This window comes from Cibotium barometz, chromosome 29 (genome assembly GCF_041138505.1).
Source record: "Cibotium barometz isolate CiBa-2024 chromosome 29, ASM4113850v1, whole genome shotgun sequence".
Classification (NCBI taxonomy): Eukaryota; Viridiplantae; Streptophyta; class Polypodiopsida; order Cyatheales; family Cibotiaceae; genus Cibotium; species Cibotium barometz.
In genome coordinates this window covers 20,681,404-20,703,494 of record NC_141074.1, presented here as the reverse complement: position 1 = coordinate 20,703,494, position 22,091 = coordinate 20,681,404, and the positions used below count along the sequence as shown (strand labels likewise).

Genomic DNA, 22,091 nt, shown 5'->3' with positions numbered 1-22,091 from the left:
ACATTTATGTTAGCGCTGCCGCTTATGTATTTATAAACATTGTAAATGATAGGGGGGAAAAAAAAGAAACGCTATGAATGACGACATATGCACCAAGTGAGCGGGAGAGAAGATGTTGTCCACCACAACAACAGTGACAACCTTCTCATGTCCGATGGAAGAGAATAGGAGTATGTCTGCAGACGGAGAGGGTGGGATTAGAGATAGATTCAAAGTAGAGGAGGTAGTCAATTTGGGTGGGATTAGAGATAGATTCAAAGTAGATGAGGCAGTTAAAATTGATTTGATGGCATTCGAGTCTAGTGAATCTATGTCCACAAACGTGGTGGTGATGTCTCAAGATCGGGGGAGGAAGCGAGACATAAGGGCGTAGGTCCCCTATAAAGATGGCAGACGTGCTTCTGTTGCATAGCTGTAGGAGGACGGAGGAGATGGCAGACGTGCTTCTGCTACTCTTGCTCGTTGCAAGTAAACCATGCAATTTTAAAAAAATTAAGTAAAGTACCTGTGCTTCAAACTATGCAAAACTTCAGAGCGCGAAAGTGGGATTTGTTGAGAATGTGCAAAATAAATAAAATGAACCAAGAATGAAGTAGGTTACATCCAAAGATTTCATTGAAAGATGTGAGATGGGATCTTCTTAGATTCAAATTCAAAATTGCATTGGATGAATGATGTGAAATTTGGCTCCTCCTCACCCTTGCGGGAGGAATGGTTATTTTGAATTAGCCCCACCTCCTTTGCTGGAGTGGAGGGAGGTGGGGTTGTGGTTAATCTTGTATAGAATAGATATAGAGATATAGAGAAGATAGTGTCTTTTTGTTCACTTCCCAATGTATCACAACTTTGTACCAAAGTATAGACTAATATTAAAACGTATTATGGAAAAAAAAGTGCTCCAATCTCAGTGCCTTGTGCCAGGTAGCAAGTGATGTTGCAGCGATGCGGTAGGTGATGATGTGCTATTAAGTGTTCCACATTGAATCCACAACAAATCCAATACATGGGCGCCATTGATGTCTATTACACGCCTTGGTAGGTGGCGTTCAGTGTTCCGCATTAACATAAAGCAGAATATTAGCAACCTCATTTGGAAAGTCGGTGGGCAGTGACCTCGACAAGGAGCTTGAAATTGATAGAACTGGATCCTCCTTCGCCCACTGACCGTCTTGCTGCATCGCGGAGCTGAATCGCCCTGTCTCGCAACATGTGATCTTCCATGATAGCTCTGGCCTTTTTCTCCACCTCCGATCTGGTAAGAAGGCCCTCTCCGTGCCGCTCGAAGGCGAGGCCGTTGCCCCACAGATCAGCGATGCATCTGCAGTTTAGCATCTGATCGTCAAAGTAGGGAAAGCCAAGCATGGGCTGACCATGGGCAACGCCCTCCAAGGTGGAGTTCCACCCTGCGTGTGTGAAGAAGGCCCCTACGGAAGGGTGGGAGAGTACATGCAGCTGAGGCGCCCAGTCGATGATGAGGACGCGCTCCTTGGTCCTCTCCTCGAAGCCAAGCGGGAGTGCAGCTGAGCGGCCGCCTTCCAGGAGACCCGGGCGCAGTACCCACAGCAGAGGCAGACCGCTGGCCTCCAGTCCCAGAGCAAACTCTTGCATCTCCTCAACGGAGAGCTCCGTTATGCTGCCGAAGGAGACGTAGAGGACGGACGCGGGCGAATGCCTGTCCAGCCACTTTAGGCAGTCGTAGTCCTCGGGCCAGAGGGCCGGCGTTTTGTTGATGGGCCGCATGCTGAGCTGCAAGCCAGAGAAGTACTCGGGGGGGAGAAGCGGGCCTATGGTGTGGAAGGTGCAGTCGGGTTGCTGCTTGCGGAGAGCGTCCACAGCGTTGCCCTCCCATTCGTCGAAGGTGTTGATGACCACGCAGGCGGCCTCGTGTGTCCGTGTGAAAGGGCGAGTGACGCAGTCGAACATAAAGTCAGACGGGTCGCAACATTGAACGAAGCCCGGCATGTCTATCATCCGTAGCGGGGGAGCTCCGGGGATGCTGGTGATGACCTTCTCCTTGACAGGGCAACCTTTATCATCAAAATTGTCATGCCAAATCTTAGTTAAATTGTCAGACTGTGCGCCATGAGTTATTGCAACGGCATGGGGGCACTAATATACAGTATACCTGATGGCAGGCGAAAGCCTCTGGAAGCGGCTAGGTGTGCCGCATAGCTCGCAGCAGACTGCGTCCAGAAAGACACCCGCGGGATGCCCAACTTGTTGGCGGCGTCTTGTGTGTGCAGGACAAACGTGTCGGAGATGATGCACGTGACCGGCGGTTCGAGGCGCTGCAAGAGCTGCTCAAAGGCGGCGCTGCTGCGGAGAACCCCCCTGGACAGCTCAGGCACGTCGCTCGTGCGAGTGTGCTCAGGGGCGACGCCGTCCGGCAAGCTAACGAATTTAATATCCAGCTTCTCAGGTTCCGCCCCCGCCTCCTCTTGCTGTTGCCGGAGGATAGAGCGCATGACACGGTCGTGAGTGTATTCGTTGTTGACAAAGGTTATAGCAAAGCCATGCGTGGCGAGCTTCTTGGACAGATGCATGAGAGGATTTATGTGGCCTTGCCCCGGCCATGGCACAACAACGACGTGCCCTCGCTGGTGGGAAGCATGACCTTGCTCCGCAGGCATAATGGGACAGTACGCAGGGGAGCTCTGTTTCTCTGTGCGGTAACAGCAGTGAACCCCTCTGTTGAATGACAGCAAGGGGTTCAGCCCTTAGTCTTGGAGGCTTACGGGGGCAGTCGGTGGTTTACCGGCTGACAAGGCGTGCTTGCTACCCTCTACACACCTGCTGACCAAGTGGAGGGTTATCGGGGTAGCCTCTAAAAACAACACGCAGCGTCGAAACGATAGGTCGACCAAGTGGAGGGTTATAGGGGTTGCCTCTAAAAACAACACGCAGCGACACGACTGGAGTCTGGACAGTATCGAACAGAGAGTCTCAATGGTTAAAAAAACACGTTTCAACAAAGGTTCCGGAAACTTTAAGAGAGCGAGCTTTAATTTATTGCCCTTCAATATACGGGCTAATGCAAAACGTTACCTTTCAATGATATTTTATAGTTTTTTTCACATAAATACAATTCTTTTTGAAGATTTGAATAAGAACAAACCATAGGTTACCAATAATTTTCAAGCATATGTACCTTGAAAAAAATGACTATATACATACACACATATATATGTATATCATGATTTGAATAAGAAAAGGGTTAACTCAAGAAGACTTTAACAAAAAGGGCACTTGTATAATTAGTAAAATAGTGTTTTTTTTAGTTAACCCTTTCAATGTGAATGAATTTTGTACATGCCCTTCAACAAGGATAGATTTTTCACCCCCTTCATTGGTAGGCTAAAATCACAGTAGAAGGGATTAGCAACGTTATAAAATAAATACTAATACGAATCCTTTTTCGCCATGGGCTGAAAAGGAAATGCTAAATTAGCCAGCCATTTATTTATTTGCCAAATTCGTCTAATTTCAAAATAGTGCCCACCACCTAAGAACTTAAAAGAAAGGGACCAATAATAGGACACGCACCTCCATGCTTTGAACTTTAGAGAAAGGAACCAGTCATACGGCATCACTATTTTCAAAACAAGAGGCAATCCTTCTAAAAGACTTTTTCAACACCAAAAGTTGAGTTAACGAGCACAAAATAATAGGACACACACCTCCATGCTTTGAACTTTAGAGAAAGGGAGGTCAATCATAGAGTATCCCCATTATCAAAACAATACCCACTGGCAATCCTTCTAAAAGACTTTTTCAACACCAAAAGTTGAGTTAATGAGCATAAAATTCTTCTAATTGGTTAGAAACATGGTGTCATGAATTGGAGGTTGAAATGTCCATAAATGGATCCTTTCATATAGAGACCTTTGATTAGATAATCAAAATCACCACATTGTTTTGGATAGAGAGGAGAAACAACATATACTCTTGGGTCTTCAATTTGATAATGAATAAGTATTGAAACAACATATACTCTTGGATCTTCAATTTGATAAAAGAGTAAGTATTGAATAGCCACTCATAGTACTTTTTTCCATGGTGTCCATGTATTGGCCCTTGTTTCATTTAACCTTACCATTTAAATGATGAGAGAGGGCCCACTTTTGAAGAAGCCTCTTTAAGATTATTAAAAAACTGGAGTAGGGATCCCATTTCACAACCTTCTAGTGTATCGCAATATATAATTCCTAAGCTTCTTAACACAACCTCCTTCTCATGCTAACCATATCCACCTTACCTCCACCTATCAAGTTTGGGCCTCGACATCTCCAACACCGTGTATAAATGTTCTTTCACATAGCACTCTAACATAAGGAGGAATGCAATTGGCTAAAAATTATAAATGGGGGAGTCTTTCTTTGTCGTCATGATGCCCAAATGTACCCTCAATGAGAGACTTCATGAGATCAAGGAAAGACAGGAACAACCGTGACTCCCATACCCTTGTATGTGTGAGTTATGAAGCTTGTGTGATAGCATATGCTCTTGGAAGTCTTCTGGAAAAGCCTCACTTACGTAGTGGCATTAGTGAATGGATTACATGATAAAGAAATCTTGAGTATTCCCAAAGCTTTAAAAATTTTTAGCACACACAATAGAAATTTATATGCAGTCAAAGAGAAATTAGAAGAAATTCACGGGGATGGAAATGTATTCCCTTTTGTGTGTGAAAATAAAAACACAATGTAATAGTTTGTTGAGCATTAAATTGAAATAACTTATTTTCATATTTTGGACATAGCATGTCACCTAACAAGAAGGATTTTTGTCACCAAAGAAATGAAAGAAGGTAGCACTTAGAGCCTACATTCTAGATGAACCACATCTATATGACTATGATCCAAACAATAATCATGATTACTAGCATTCCCAAATTAAGAGATTCTGCCTCCCCATGACAAGATATGTGTAGCCATCTCACCTTAGAAAAAGACAATTAGTGCTCTCATAATATGAAAATATATTCCAATAGTAACTGCCTCCCCATGACAAGATATGTGTAGCCATCTCACCTTAGAAAAAGACAATTAGTGCTCTCATAATATGAAAATATATTCCAATAGTAATGTTGACAAATTACTCTAAATCATGTGAGCACATAGCTTACTAGAGGGAAAGCCAAAAACATAATCCTATACACTATTGAAGGAAGGAAAATCATTCTTAATTTTTATTATATTGAGAAATTTTCATTATACATTTCTTGCTAAGCAGCTTTTTGGTGCACTACTTCTTGATTTGTGCAAATCTAGAATTGCCAAATGGCCCAAAAAAGTTGGGTACTTTCTTCAAATTCAAAAGCATAATAATGTGACTTGGTCTTGGCCTAGACATAATGTTTTGGAAATGGCTTATGGGTGCCTCAAGGGTCCATGTCACCATGAAGTGCTTACCTAATGAAAAATGCATATCATCGAAACAATTTTATAAAATCCTCTAAACTCTTTTTATAGAAAAAAATGGTTAGGTATATTTTATTTTCGTATTTACGCAGTCAAGATCACTTGAGCCTTGCATTAGGGAGAGAAGAAGATGAAGAATGCAAGGGTCTTACCACCTTGCACCTCTAGCCACTCTTGGTAGAGCAATCCTCTCTTGTGTGGAGAGCTAGGGTCCTTGACCTTGCCTTCCTCAAGGAAGCCTTGCAAATGGGTGGGAAGAAAAGAGGGAGAGAGCTATGGAATGCTTGACAACCTCTATCTCATTCCTTGGGGAGTGAGAGCATGGGGGGAGAAGGGGAAAGAAGGAGAGATGCAAGGCAGAGCTAGCATCATCGCACTATCACTCACACACACAATCCTCAAACAAGCATACATGAAAGAGAAGAGAGCACACAAGCAAGCATACATGAAAGAGAAGAGAGCACACAATCCTCAAACAAGCATACATGAAAGAGAAGAGAGCACACAAGCAAGCATACATGAAAGAGAAGATAGCACACAAGCAAGCATCAATCACAAGAGCAAGAAAGACTCAAACTCAATTATCAGAGTGGTATTATGTCCTTTATCATTAGTTTAAATGTCTTATATACAAGACTCATATTTACAATGCTCGACCACCCAAGTAATGTCATGAGGCCCAAAAGCTAGTCTAGCCTAATTTCATAATCTAACTATATATACTACCAACATTACACAAGTTCTAAGCTCGATTTGACTACCTTCTGGCATTACACAAGTAGTAAGCTTGAAGATTCCCTATAATCATTTACATGAAGCACTTTACATGGTACAAAAAGTATGGCTCAAAAAGTGTTGTCGTGCGTTGGGAGTAATGTTAGCCAATGTGGTTGACACACACTCCTCCCTAATCACGGTTCCGTCCTTAAAATTGACATTGAAGCACAATGGGAGTTAGTGGTAGAAGCCTTTGTAGTTCTAGTAAAAGCCAAAGTGGTAGAAGCCTTTGTAGTTCTAGTAAAAGCCAAAGTGGGAGTTCAAGTACTAGATGGTATGGGAGGTCTAGAGAAGGCCGTCTCAAACATATCTTTGAAGATAAGCACCTATCAACCTTGCATCCATTGTACTCACTACTAGTAGCTGAGTACCTAGTGAAGTGTTGGGCCTTTGTTGATGTCGAAGGTGAGGCTCTCAAGACCATCATCCCAATCTAGAAATTCTAATAGAATAGTAATGATGAGGCAGAAGAAGCAAATCGTAATTATGATGTCAGGGTCGGGCACACTTGATTATAATCTTGGATGAATTGCTACATAGTGAGAAGCATCCATGCCTCGTAGAGAAGGTGGATCCAAGGTGGAGGAACACGTACAAACTATCTACAAGAGATGTTTAATTGGTCTTATCGCACAACCTTTGGAGGAAGGGTATTGGTTAGGGAGCAGGCCCAACAATCAAAGCTTGTGCAAGAGGCACGCAAGGCTGCAAAAAGTCATGCTCGGCTTGAATGGTTGCAGACCATCCATGCTCCCCATAGGCATGGTGCTTGGCGTGCACGAATGAGGAGACAAGGGAGTCGTTGGGTTGTGCACGCACCAGCACAAATCTAGATGTAATAAGGCTAAGAAAATAAGTTTAGTTAGGTTTTTTTTGCCCTAAAAAAAACTATTAATAGTTCCTTCTCTCACTTCATTTTCATTTCACTTTTTTAGAGAGCTTGAGCTCAAGATCTACGTAGGCACCCACGTAAGGACACCAACACAGGGATAGTCATACATGGATATGGCACGCACCAAGAACACCGCACGTGTTACCATGCCTTCACAAAACACAGTGCAGGAACCCAATGACCACATACTGGTGACACTGTTGGAATTAGGGTTGCAGGAATGCACACACAACTTCAAGAAGATGAGGAAGCTTGAGCACAACACAGTAGTGTATTATGAGTGCCAAAAATGAAAGATAACCAGCCCTAGAAGATAATGGGCGTATATACAATGCACGGGGGAAAAAACCTCCTAGTGAGGGAAAAAGTGCCCCGGCGGTCCTAAGTGTGTTCACACACATCACTACTATAATATGGTAACAAATCCCCCCTGGAGTGATGCGGTGAACAAGAGCTAGCACTCATGTATAGGGAAGTGTCTAGCTATGTGGACGAATCCACAAAAGGGAGTAAGCCCAAAGCTTTGCGAAAAGCTTCGAACTTCTCACGAGGCAGAGCCTTTGTGAAAAGGTCTGCAAGGTTATCCTGTGTTGGCACATAAGCCAAACTGATCTCTCCTGCAGAGAGTCTCTCCCTGACATAATGGTAGTGCACCTCAATGTGCTTCGTACGAGCATGGAACACTGGGTTCCGCGCAACTGCCAATGCGCTCTGACTGTCAGTGAAGATGGTGGTGGCAGATGGCTGCCCAACACCCAAATCAGCCATAAGGCGTCTGAGCCACACACACTCAACCGTAGCTGTGAAAGCTGCCCTGTACTCAGCTTCACAACTAGAAGTGGCCATAGTAGGCTGCTTCTTGCTCAACCATGATATGCATGAGCTTCCAAGCATGAAGCAAAAACCACTCGTGGACACGCATGTGTCATAACAACCAGCCCAGTCAGAATCTGAAAAAGCATGTAAATCTGGCGGCAATGATCCCCCCTTGGGATAAAACAACCCAAGATGCCGAGTACCACTCAAATAGCGAAAGATACGCTTCACTGCCTGCCAATGCTTAATGCCTGGGCTATGCATAAATCTGCTCACCTGTGAGACTGCAAACTGAATGTCTGGCCTCGTAATGCATACATAAATGAGGCAACCAACAGCTGTCTGATAGAGTGTGACATCAAAGTGATCTCCAGCATCATGAAGACTCAACTTCAAACCTGTCTCCATTGGAGTAGCAATAGGCTTGCAGTCTTCAAGGCCAAATCTCCGCAACAATGTTTCAATATACTTTGTCTGACACAAAGCAATACCTCCATCACACTGCTTAAATTGTATCCCCAAATAATGATGCAAATGCCCCAAATCTGACATCTCAAAAGAGGCATTCAAATCAGCCTTAAAATCAGCAATATGACTCTCATTTGGTCCTGTGAGCAGCATGTCATCGACATAGAGAGCAATGATTAGATGTACACCATCCACACGTTTAACATACAAAGTGCTTTCTGTTGGACTATTCGAAAACCCATGTGCAGTCAAATATGCATGTATTTTTTCATACCAAGCTCGTGGAGCTTGCTTTAAACCATATAAAGCCTTTTTTAACCTGCACACTTTGTTTTCCTGCCCTCTTTGAACAAAACCACGAGGCTGCGATACATACACCTCCTCATGCAAATCTCCATTTAAGAACGCAGTCTTTATGTCCAGCTGATGTACATTCCAACCATTATGAGCTGCTAATGCACAGATGCTACGAACAGTGGTCATACGACATGTGGGAGCAAAAGTCTCATCAAAATCAATGCCCTTCTCTTGAGCATAACCTTTTGCAACAAGCCTAGCCTTATGGCGATCCACTGTGCCATCAGGCTTACGCTTCAATTTGTATACCCACTTAGTGCCAATGGCCTTCTTGCCAGGGGGCAAGTCACATAAAGACCATGTACTATTCTTCATAATAGCATCGTATTCTGCTTGCATAGCAGCCATCCAATTTTCTGAACTTTGTGCCTCATCAAATGAAACAGGCTCACTTTCATCGCACATACTAGAAACAGCCAATGCATAATAATCTGACGCATAAGAGGCACCATGAGAGCCAGAACGAGTGCGACTAGACAAAGGGGCATCCAACTTGCTGTCACGCAAAGTCTGCACCAGCCATCTAGGCATATTCCTAGAGCCCTCAATCTCTTGTCTCTCATCCTCAAGTGCATCATGCACATCTGCATCAGATATAGGCTGATCTGTGCCATCATTTAAAACCTGCATAGGCTGAAAAACTGCCTCATGAGATATTGCACTTGACTGTGCACCACTGAAAAGAGGCAACAATGTATCATAGACATCACGTGAGCTGATATCTGTCTCCTTAGTACATGAAACCAAGGGCTGAACTGCATCTTCCACAAATACAACATCACGGCTAACCAAAATGCGCTTTGTCTGTGGATGATACAAACGATAGCCTTTGCTCTCAGCACTATATCCAACAAAAATACATTTGACAGCTTTGTCATCCAATTTTCTGCGGTGTTGCACAGGCACTAATGCATATGCCAGGCAACCAAAAACTTGTAAATGGCCAACAGATGGCTTGCGGCTATGCCAAGCCTCATATGGAGTGACAACCTGTAATGCTTTGGTGGGACACCTGTTTAGTACATAAGTGGCACACATGACAGCCTCAAGCCAAAAACCATGTGGTAGACTTTGACTCTTAACCATACATCTTGCCATTTCCATGAGAGACCTGTTTTTTCTCTCAGCCACACCATTTTGCTGTGGTGTATACGGCACTGTACATTGGTGTTTTATCCCACGCTCAGCCAGAAATGCATTAAATTCTGAAGACATATACTCCCCCCCTCGATCTGAACGGAGGGTGCCCATCTTACTTTCTGACACATTTTCAGCCATAACCAAAAACTGTTTGAAGCACAAAAACACTTCGGACTTTGCCTTCAAAGGATATACCCATGCATGCCTGGTAAAATCATCAATGAAAGTCACGAAGTAAAGGTAGTTTCCAAATGATGGAGTTTGCATGGGACCACAAACATCACTGTGAACAAGCTGCAATCTGCGTTCAGCTCTCACTGATCCATCTTTGGGAAAGGAAGCACGCTGCATTTTACCCAATATGCAGCCCTCACAAACATGCTTGACAGGTGCCTCAAGCTTAGGCAAAGAAGACACCATTTCAGATTTCTGCAGGCGCAGCAAACTTGCAAAATTCAGATGACCAAAACGTGCATGCCACAGTTTTGCATTTGAAATAGCCTGCGTATCCATAATAGCACATGCTGAATCCTCTACACATTTGCCATCCATATTGAGCTTATACAGCCCTCGACATAGTGAACCAGATGCTACAATGATGTCACCACAAGAGAGATCATGAACAATACATCTGTCATCCACAAATTTTACAACCAAACCTGTTTTGGCAAATGCGGAGACTGACAGCAGATTCTTTTTGATCCCTGGCACATACAATGCATCAAAAAGTGTAAAGGTGTTGCCATTTGCAACATTCAGCACAATCTGTCCAACTCCTTCAACGGGATAAGAGGAGTTATTGGCACAAGTGACAGTATTCCCTGTGGGAGCAGACTCAAGGAAAGTGAATAAACTGCGCTGCGAGGTGATATGCTTAGTGGCACCACTGTCAAAGTACCATACATCTGAATCTACTGCAGACATACATGTGTCATGCAAAGATGGGTCATAACTGCACTGCGCATTGAATGCCCATTCTGTATCTAGCACAACATTAGCAGATTCATTGTTAGAAGGAGAGGCATCTGCAACAGCCATACCAGCCTCTTTCTTCTTAGCCTCTTTCGCAGCCAGCTTAGGACACGCTTTGATGACATGATCATTTCCCTTACAGTACTTGCAAAATGTCTTCTGTTTGTCACCCTTCTTCTCATCTTTGTCTTCCTTCTTTGGTTGCGCAGCATTTGCAGATTTCTGCTTACTAGAAGAAAAGCCAGCTTTACCTTTCCCGCTTCTCTGACTAGCAACGAAAGCTTGATCTGCGACACGCATAATATTCCTGTTTTGCCTTGACTGGTCTTCTTGCAGCAAAACAGAAACTAACTCCTCAAATGATAAGGCATTGGGATTGCCTTTCATCATCAAGCGAAGAGTGGAAGCAAAACCCTGATAAGAATCTGGTAGACCATTCAAAACAGTCTGCACAAGTGAACTGTCTGACAGGATTTCATCTGCAGAAATGAGCTGCTCTTTGAAATCCTTGATCTTTGTCAAAAAGCTATCCATAGAATCACCTTCGTTCATATGCTCACTCTCCAACTGTTTTCGGAGATAAGCAACACGAGCCTCATTTCTTGCCTGATACAATGTGGCAAGTACATCCCAAGCATCCTTAGAAGTCCTGCAGGAGCGAATATGTGGGATAATGGTACGTTTGACAGACAGCGCAATCAAGGCATGAGCCTGCGCATCTCTACCATCCCAACGAATCTGCTCTGCTGAAAGTGGTGGTTCTCGAACAGCTGCTACAGCACTTGTGCCTGCACCATCATCAACAGTACCTGTTTCTGATGTGTTTGCAGCATTCCCAGCCACAATAGGACGTGCATCAATACCCTGCACAATGTTCCATAACCCCTTTGCTACCAATACATGTCGCATCATATATGCCCACAATGGATAGTTGGTGCCATCCAACTTATCCTCAGCAGCCAACATGCGGAATACATCATTGTTGTTAGCCATGGCCAATGACTGTACTACTAGATGTAAATGCTGTCTGTAAGAGGTAAACCTGTATAAAATCGACCTGTGCTATGTAGCACAGCCTAGAACAGACGAATGGGCACCTGTCCTGCAGATTTTAATCTTGACAGAAAATCTGCACAGTAGGACAATTTTGCCTGCGCAGTACTTGGAATGCAAAAACGGAGGGCGAAATGACTTCAGATCAAAATTCTGAAACGAACGAGCCCTATGGGCTCACCCACGGCATATACTAACCTGCAGACGCTCGTGAAACCTCGTCGCAATCGGAGGAGATGAAGCGGCAGGTGCCGGTGATGCTGCCCGGGAGGAGGAAGCCTGCTCTGATACCAATTGTTGGAATTAGGGTTGCAGGAATGCACACACAACTTCAAGAAGATGAGGAAGCTTGAGCACAACACAGAAGTGTATTATGAGTGCCAAAAATGAAAGATAACCAGCCCTAGAAGATAATGGGCGTATATACAATGCACGGGGGAAAAAACCTCCTAGTGAGGGAAAAAGTGCCCCGGCGGTCCTAAGTGTGTTCACACACATCACTACTATAATATGGTAACAGACACCACGGAAGAGAGTGACCCCTTGGATTCTAGGACACGCCCAATGGGATCACCAGAGTCAAACCCTCCTCCCACTACAACACCAACGCACACACATGCAGGCCCTTCTAGTGGGAGCAAGCGCGTGAAGAAGATCCCACATTGCAGGCCCTTCTAGTGGGAGCAAGCGCGTGAAGAAGATCCCACAATGCAGCCACCCCAGAGATCAAGACAGAGAGGCCGATGCTAAGCAGTTCGATTGGGTTGGTGAAAACATTCCTACATTGCGCAGCACCACAGGTGGCAAGACCCTACTACCACGATAGGGTCCCCTACCTACTCAGGAGGAACTTGATACACAGGTACCACCACAGGGAGGAGGAGAAGGAGGAGGAGGATTCAGACTATGAGAGAGACCAAGAGGAGGTTCTTGCAAGTGCGCATAAGCATAGAAAGGTCAAGCTCTTCAAGCCAAGGAAGTTCCAACCTCGCCAACGCACCAACACAGCATAGAGAGCTCCAAGGAAAAGGATGCGCCAAGGGCATAGGGGCCTAGGGCTCTACAAGAAATCCAGTTTTATCAGAGGAACACTGAGTTGCTGATAAAAAGAGCCCCTTTTGCTCGCACAATGAAGGAGATTCTCCAACGATATAGAGCAGAGTACCGTGTGCAGCGATTGTCCTTGAAGCATTGCAAGAAGCCTTTGAGGCTTACCTTGTGGGGCTTTTTGAAGACACCAACCTCCTTGGAATACATGCAAAGAGGATCACCATTTCTACCAAGGACATGTAACTAGCTCGGCGTATTCGAGACACGATCTAGAGATCTTAGATGTTAACCTTCTTTTTTTGAAGAAACTCTTTTGATTCAATCCCCCCTTTGTAACAAGCCTATCTCGCTTTCATTTGTAACCTTCTGATAATTAAAATTTTAAGTTTCTCTTACAATGTCTCAATGGTGTCATCATGTTTGTTTAACATGGATTGTCTATCATGTGCCAGTTTATCACCCAAGGCATCATAAATGCTCCTGGAGGACTGAGGAAGCTATGCCGCCAGAACAATGCACATTTGGCCTCTGCAATGGCGATGTAGGCTAAAAATTCGCACTATTCTGGCACTTCTCCCCTAGCCACTCAGGATCATTTCTGATGCATTTATAATGAAGTTGAGTATACTAATTATGAGAAATAGTAGTTTACAAGATAAAAACACCTTTAATCATGTGTAAAAATACATTGTTTGTCATCCAATGCATCAGAATTACTCCTGGAGGATTGGGGAAGCTATGCTAGAACAGTGTGAATTTAGGCTCTATAGCGGCGGTGGAGGCTCAATGCTCTGGCACTTCTCCCCTAGCCACTCAGGATCATTTCTGATGCATTTATAATGAAGTTGAGTACACTAATTGTGAGAAACAGTAGTTTACAAGATAAAAGAATCTTTAATCATGTGTAAAAATACATTGTTTGTCATCCAATGCATCAGAATTACTCCTGGAGGACTAGGGAAGCTATGCCAGAACAGTGCGAATTTAGGCTCTACAGCAGCGGTGCAGGCTCAAAATTCGCACTATTCTGGCACTGCTTCCCCAGCCACTTAGGATTATTTTTGATGCATTTATAATGACGTTGAGTACATTGATTATGAAAAACAATAATTTACAAGATAAAAACACCTTTAATCATATGTAAAAATACATTATTTGTCATCTAATGCATCAGAATTGCTCCTGAAGGGCTGGGGAAGCTATGCCAGAACAGTGTGAATTTAGGCTCTACAGCGGCGGTGCATATTCGCACTATTCTGGCACTGCTCCCCCAGCCACTTAGGATTATTTCTGATGCATTTATAATGACGTTGAGTACATTGATTATGAAAAACAGTAATTTACAAGATAAAAACACCTTTAATCATGTGTAAAAATACATTATTTGTCATCCAATGCATCAGAATTGCTTCTGGAGGGCTGGGGAAGCTATGCCAGAATAGTGCGAATTTGGGCTCTACAGCAGCGGTGCAGGCTCAAAATTCGCAATGTTTTGGCACTACTCCCCCAGCCACTCAGAATCATTTCTGATGCATTTATAATCAAGTTGAGTACATTGATTATGAGAAACAGTAATTTACAAGATAAAAATACCTTTAATCATGTGTAAAAATACATTATTTATCATCCAATGCATCAGAATTGCTCCTGAAGGGCTGGGGAAGCTGTGCCAAAACAGTGCGAATTGGGCTCTACAACAACGGTGCAGGTTCAAAATTTGCATTGTTCTGGCACTTCCCCCCAGGCTCCCAGGGTCATTTCTGATGCATTCACAAAAACATTGATGGTACAAACTAGAAAAAACAATGATATACTGGATGAAAATGTTTGCAAAAATTGTATTGTATTCATAATAAGAAGTGATACATCATCTTTACAAAAAGCTTTCTTACAATATTGAGCATCCTTCTCTTGTTATTGGGCAGAGTAGTGTGCTCAAGGAGTGATTGGGCTATTTCTTGAGGATCCTCTATGCCTATGCTTTTGGCTATACCAATACGAGCAAGAAGCTTACCCCTAAATCTAGAACCAAAAACATCGAAGGCAAGGGATTTTTTAATTAAAACTATACATTTGGTGCTCTGTGCCATAGAGGCTACACAAAGCACCTTAGAGAGGGCTTTCAAAAAGAAGAGAGTGAAGGCAGATTGAGGGGTGTAGTCCCTGTGGATAATGGTGATGTTATCCATAGGAAGCCGACCAAGATAGTGCGCCAACGCAGCATCATGTCCATGGGCCTTGGCCTGGTCTCTACTGCCGTCCCCTCTCCTAGCAAATGTGTCAATTTCAACCACCCTTTGCAATCAAAGGAAAAATCAAAATATTTTCCTATACATAATTACAAATGTTTCTAAGTTGTAAAAGGTCGATTATTACCTCTTGCTCAATGTCTTCTTTTGCCAAAGTGCTGGTGGGGGGGGCGGAGAGGTTAATCGAGGACTTAGCCTCATCCTTTTTAGGTGCTTTGGTCTCCTCCATCACTCCAGCAACAAGGGTATACTTTTCAGCCTCTAGCCTGTCTTGTAAGGTTGTGAATTCCTCCTCTGGAACTAGGGCATGCTCTGCGGTCTCAACCACAGTTTCCTTGACCAAAGCAACTGTCTCTGTGATAGATTCTCCAAGGGGTAATATAACACTATCGAGGATAGGACCGAGGTTGGACGTATCAAGGTCCACCTCACATCGCGTGCATATAATGCCCATGCATTCATCCTTTCTCAAGCCAGTTGCCTTTTCAAGGTCATGAAGAAATAAGTATTCTTCACCTTCCAAACCACAATGGTGCTCAAGATATTGATCTCAAGCTCTAGTAGCACCTTGCTCTCCTCGTGTGGGGAAGACGGCCTTGCATCTTCTACTACAGTGGGCTGTTCAGCTGCAGATTGTGCACTCTCTGGAAAGTACTCTGATGCAAGCTGCTCTTCCACACGAGCACTCGTATACCTAGTGCCTTCACTTCCTTGTCATCCCTCAAATACCCTGCCAACTGCAATGCAGGCATCTCTACCTCCTCATCCGAATCCTCATCGTTTCGCTGATGAGGAATGCAAAAGTGGCGAGCCACGAGAGGAACCTAGTTCCTAAATTGCCCTTCCCCAACCTCTTCACCTCCTGCTTATTGAAGGTACAGTAAGCTCCTGCAACGGATGCAGATGTTGATGAAGTATTCAAGGCGCTGGATGTAGGGGCGGGCATATTGTTGAATGTACTTAAGCAGCTCAACAGACACCTATCGATCATTGGGGCAATGGGGAAAGAAGATGGAGTGGGGAGCCAAGTATTGCTCCATGTATGCAAACCGGAATCTTATTCTAGGAATTGATTGTGGAAAGTAGAGAATTAATTCAATCATAAAAACCATTGCTTGTAAGCTTCAACTAAATCAAATCAATTGAAAAATTAAACACTTAAACAAAAATACTTAGCTCCAAAAAGACCATATTGGGTGCAATCTTCCCCCCTCTTGTGCGTGGCATCTCCCCACACAAGAGTATTTCTTTATTAGCTTTCTTTTTCACCAAAATTAGGCCATAGCTCCCAAAATACAAGATGTGCTTTTTAGAGAGCACGGCACTCTTCTTTAACAAAAATAGAGTGTCAAATTGGGACTAGGGTAAAGCCATAAGCTTTAATAAATTCCACATAAATAAATGTATCTTTCCTAAAGTTCAAAATGGAAAAATCATTTGATAAGGTTACAAGCTACTATGCTTGCCAAAAATGAAATGTGATGATCCAAGACATTTCTTCCAAAGTAAACTCTTCAATTCCCATAGTCTTCATCACCTGAAAATATAAGCCCAATTAATTATTAAATTAATCCCACAAATATTAAACAGGCACAAATCATCACCAACTCATGACTACCAGGCGTAAGTACCCCAGGAATCACCCTGCCATACAAACCTAACTGAAATAATCATAGGTGGCCTCAAACATACGTCATATACCGCACGTATTAATATTTATAGTGGTATCACCCACGATATTAACCTAGCCGGCATGACGTAAGAGTAATCTAGGCGTCCCCAAATTACTCAAGAGGGGATAAATAATATTTTTCTAGAGGACTTAAAATATATTCTCATGACATCCCTCTTGCTTGACTTTGCAATTGTCCTCAATTGCGGATTTGCTGGGTTTGAAAAGAATGAAGAATTTCAGGGTAAACTCGGAAAAATTTCTCAGGCATCCATTTAGCATCTTCTTGTGGATGATTCTTAAAAGTCAAAAGATACTTGAAATATTGATTACCTGTCCTTGTTGTTGTTATCTCTTGGTCAATGATAGCATCAGGAACTAAGACTTCTTCCTCTCCTTCAATAAGAGGTGGTTCCTCATATGTTGGGTGAGTAGGAAGTGTTCCTCGAAAAGGTTTCAAGAGATGGATATGAAAAGAATTGTGGATATTCCAATTAGATGGAAGCTCTAGTCTATAGGCCACATCATTAATCTTTTGAAGGATTTTAAATGGCCCATAATATCTAGGCACTAGCTTCACTGCAGGGAATTTTTCCACACTCTTTAATCGACTCTTTTCAATTCTCAAAAGTACATAATCACCTTCTTGAAATGAAAAATCTTTGCGCTTCCTATTTGCTTGAGATGTATACTCCTCTTGAGCTTTTGCAATACCTTCTATCTGGTTTATTCAAGTGAAGGATAGTTTAGATTCGATCTCGTTAGAAAAATTCGTTCAGAAAATTCAAAAAGGTGGAATCGTCCCCGCTTTCTGGGCATGGGAAATTTTCCCAGTTTCGGTTTTTGGAGTAACCACCAGCCTAGTCTCGTGCCTGGATATTCGTGGGCGAGGCCCCGAGTGAGAAACCCTGCCCTATGCATGAGGGGGCTGCTTCTGCTGTTGTCAGCAAAAACCGGGACTTCCGGTGCGCGGAGGGGGTAGAGGGATCTTACAAACCCATTTGACTCAGTCTATGAATGTTTATATTTTTGAGTTATTTTAAGTTTTTTTTTGTTTTTAAAGTTGATGTAGAGCACCTATGAAGAAGCGTCTGACAACCTAGGGGGTATGAGCTGCGCTTTTAATAGAAAAAATCATCTTCTGTTGAGAGAATGCTATCAGAAAGGGTCAAAAGGGTGACAATTATAGGTATCTATGTGTCTAGGGAGTCACTTTGATGAAGTAAAAAGTTAGTTCTGATAATTTTGCATACAAGGGAAGGTTTTCAGAGTCAAGTTTGTCAAAATTCAGATTGGGTTGTGTCCAAATTGGTCATTCTGGAGCAGTTGTGACTTGATAGTAATCAGCTGGATGTCCAGGGGGTATTTTTTTGGTTTTGTTTGAGTGTTTAGAGGGTTTAGAGGTCTTAAAGGACTCGGAGCTGAGAGAGTCTGTTCTAGTTAATTTGGCACCATGAGCAATCAGACGTTAGATCAGTTAATAGAAGTTGGTTGTTGACAATAGCAAAGTGTCTTTAGAGTCATATCTTCATGAAACTAGGGAAGCTCAAGGGCTAGTATGATACAACAGACCTAAAAGAGAGAGTTACTAATCCAGACATAAATTTTGAGTTAGATGGTTCTATCTTCAAGAGCAGAATTGGTAACAATAAAGACGAATTAGATGAGTGTCAGCGATGGAGATTAGGAGAACATAAGGGAATGCCTAGTATATGGATCTGGGGATGATAGATTGACATTAGCTGATCAAGCATGACAATAAGGGATCTGGGAGGACAAATATTGGGTTTGAATGCTGCTTGAGGTATCCGAAAATAGTTTACTTAGCATCTAGGGTAGAATAGAGTGGACATGGCATTAGCAGAAGGGAGCTGGTAGGTTTTGAGGAGACTGGTATCAAGTGTTTGTAGTTAGCTGTGGAGGATATTTTGGAGAATAGGTGAAGGTGATTCTGTCACAAACATCTGTTCTAAACAAATAGAATTTGTGAATTTCTGTGTCAGTCATCTAAGATAGTTTTCTTAGTTTTTTTTGTTAGTAGGGGTGCAGAAGGGGGTCAGCCAACATATGAGAGCCAACATATGAGTAAGGTCTTGGGATAGTGGTTGCAAGGTTTGCTGAAGTGGGAGGATCATTCAGGATATAGAAAGACTCATTCTAGATAAAAAACATAAAGGAAGATTTTGGAGGCAGTTTTCTATCATTTCTGCATCAGTTAAATTGAGTTCTGGTCATCTAAAGGATGCTAATGTGTGCTATGGAGTTTTGAAGCAAGTCTTTGAGTTATTCTGATGTCAGACAATTTTTGGTCTGGGGGCATTAGTTAGTGTCTTTTTTGGGTAACAGTTCATATATGTTTGGGGCAGCATAGAAAGATTTAGGTATGCTACTCGTCAGTTGTGGTCGACTAAGGCTTTCGAGTAAAAGGTGTCAAGTCTTGGAGGATGGGTCTAATGGTGGTTAGTTGGAGTTAGTGGTCAGGTCAGCGTGGCAGACAGGAAGGTATAGAGGTTCCTATTTGTGTCAGCTAGAGGTCAAGGGATAAAGCCTAAGTTGATTGCTATCATTTGAGCTAGGGGATCCTAGAGTCCCTAAGTTTTGATCCTCCTACATATTCTTCTTGTGTGGGTCTGTTGATGGTGTTATACTAGAAGCCATCACCTAGCCACGACACAACGTGTTAAGAAATATGGTGCCATTGAGCATAAGGAAGGTGAGGAGTGAGTGCAAGTCTGGGAAAGTGCCACATGAGTAAGTAGGAACTATCTCGCATAAGCTAACAAAGCCAAGATATACCCACTTCATATAAAAGGAGTCATTTTCAACAAGAAATCAAATCATCCAAGCTCATAATTCTTTCTATGAATACAAGTCTCAATCTTGTAACCTAATTGAACTTGATTCTAAAGCTTAATTAGATTTGATTCTCATCATTATGAGTGCACTTAGGCATCAACCATCTTAGCATAGGGTTTTGTATAAATTCTTTAGAGCACAACTTCCATAGCCATGGCTTGAGGTTCTCATGTTTTTCAACACCAACCCTATATAAGCTCTATTCCTAGTATTCTATGTCCCAAATGGGCCTATTTCATACCAACAAGGAAGTACGTGAGCTAAGTTTATACAAAAAAAGATTTGAGCATGTATATGTGGAACACATAAACCTAAATACATGAACTTGTAGATGTAATTCTAGGGACATGAACCTCGAAACTTGAGCCTAGAGACGTGAATCTACAAATATGTGTGTGCCTAGAAACGTGAACCTACAGACATGAGTCTATGGACGTGAGCCTATAGACATGAGTTTAGAGGCATGAACTTGGACACATGAGCCTAGAAATTGTTTTAAAATTGCTTAGACTTGATCCAAAAGCACCAATATGGACCTTCGTTGATGCAAACCCTTGCTTAGTAGTTTTTTTAAAAACTTTCTTAAATTATTCTCAGACCTTATCCAAAAGAACCCATATGAACCTTAAGTTGATGCAAAACTGTCTAGACTAATTGTTTAAAATGATAATATAGTTAATTGCAATGTATCAAACCATACCTTTTCAAACCCACCAAGCCTTTGCTACCAATCAATAACTAGCACTCACTAGAGCGATCCTCCTCCTAGTTAAGAAGACTAGACTTCTTTGGATCCACCTCAAGCAAGGAGCTTTAGGAAGAAATGAGCCATAACAAAACATAGACGTGAGAACAGAAATAGTGGTACACCTAGAAACATGACTTGACATATGTTCCTCCACCTCTAAGTTCATCAACTGGCTCTATAAATAGCGCATTAAAGTTTATGAAGGTGGCATTTAATCAACCTATAAGTTTGGGTGTAGCTCCAGTGTTAAAGAGCAAGAGAAAGACCTAGAACCTCAAGGTTTGATCACCATGTAAAACACCACAATATTTTGATTGGTTGAGGGTTTATCCCAAGTCAATTGTGACTAGCAAATAGTCCAATAACTGTAGTTATGGTGGCAAATGGAACATATCTCTTTTATTGTACCACTAGGAACACTTGTTTTCCATAATATACCCAACAACAAGAGTACACAACACAGAAGAAGAAGGAGTCTTGCTATCCACAAGAGCCCACTATATAAGTGTCTTTACCATGGAACCAACATCCAATTCTTCTTGGTTTTGGATGAGGAATAGGGAACGTGTGGTGAAGGGTAAAAAACCAATGTCATGGAAAAATACACATCACAAAGGGATCATAAGGGATTTCATAGAACATGTTCTCAATCACACAAGGAGCCTATAGCCTCAAGGCCAGGATGGTGGAGGATAGAAGTACCCTTGGAAACTAAGTAGCCCAATCCTAGAGGGCAAGTGATCATGTACCCTAAAAGAGATAGTCTCGCACAACTACCTTCTATGTTTCACCAACACGTATGGAGGAATGATGTAGTTAGCAAAGGCAAATGTGTGGATTGCACTCTCATCAAATTGGCACCTTTAATGTAAAATATGACCTTCACACATCGAATGTAGAAGCATTTATATCAGCTATTACTACATTTTATGAGTTAGTGGTAGAAGCTTGGAATTCAAGTAGCATCACACATTACATAGAAAAAGTCATTCTAGCTCTAGTATTGTAAGCATATACATTTTTTAAAGTGTTTTTATTATGCAACATATCTTGAGGCTCATGGGGTCTATACTTTGTTAATGAAGAAAGTTTGGCAATATGGGATGTACAAGGCATGGAGGGATCAAATTAGAAAGCCTGATGCATATTTTAAAAGGCAATGGCCCTTGTAGGTGGAATACATGATGCTAATCCCATGAGACAATTGCTCAAATGGTGGTATAGGAGGATAGAGATAAGGTATAAGAGAAGATATCAAAGTCCATACCTAATGAGTTAGAAGTGGACGTTGATGTGTCTACAAGAGAACCTGCCTCTATAGCCTATCCAAAGCACACCACCGTGTGAGGAGAGAACTACCACCTAGCATGACAATCTAGGCAAAACACCAAACCAAGCCACCAATACACCCAGTTGATGTCCCCTAATCCTTAGCATGACACAGAGCTGTGCTTGTAAATTGTTTTTGAGGTCCTCCACTAGTCCCTAGTAAGAAAACTGTCCTCCAGGCTCCTCTATTGTCCTCTAGCATCAACTAACCCTAAATCCACAACCCCTAGACCTTCTTGGACACCTTTTTCGACCCTCTTTTGACCCCTCTCTAACTGAAGTAGATTGAATC

At 42.6% G+C, this 22,091-nt stretch overlaps 1 protein-coding gene across 1 annotated transcript; it reads right to left on the bottom strand.

Annotated features, from left to right (window-relative positions):
- Positions 1 to 845: 845 nt before the first annotated feature.
- On the bottom strand, positions 846 to 3,079 carry LOC147621955 (linamarin synthase 2-like). Its single transcript, XM_086822972.1, has 2 exons — positions 2,126 to 3,079; positions 846 to 2,027 (listed from the first exon to the last, which is right to left on the bottom strand). The coding sequence occupies exons 1-2, from the start codon at positions 2,628 to 2,630 to the stop codon at positions 1,087 to 1,089; spliced, it is 1,446 nt and encodes a 481-aa protein (XP_086679098.1). The 5' UTR covers positions 2,631 to 3,079; the 3' UTR covers positions 846 to 1,086.
- Positions 3,080 to 22,091: the final 19,012 nt, after the last annotated feature.

Coding starts and splice junctions, on each gene's coding strand:
- LOC147621955 (XM_086822972.1), bottom strand. CDS start 2,630: ATGCCTGCGGAGCAAGGTCATGCTTCCCACCAGCGAGGGCACGTCGTT. Junction 2,028..2,125: donor AGGCTTTCGCCTGCCATCAG/GTATACTGTATA, acceptor TTGATGATAAAG/GTTGCCCTGTCAAGGAGAAG.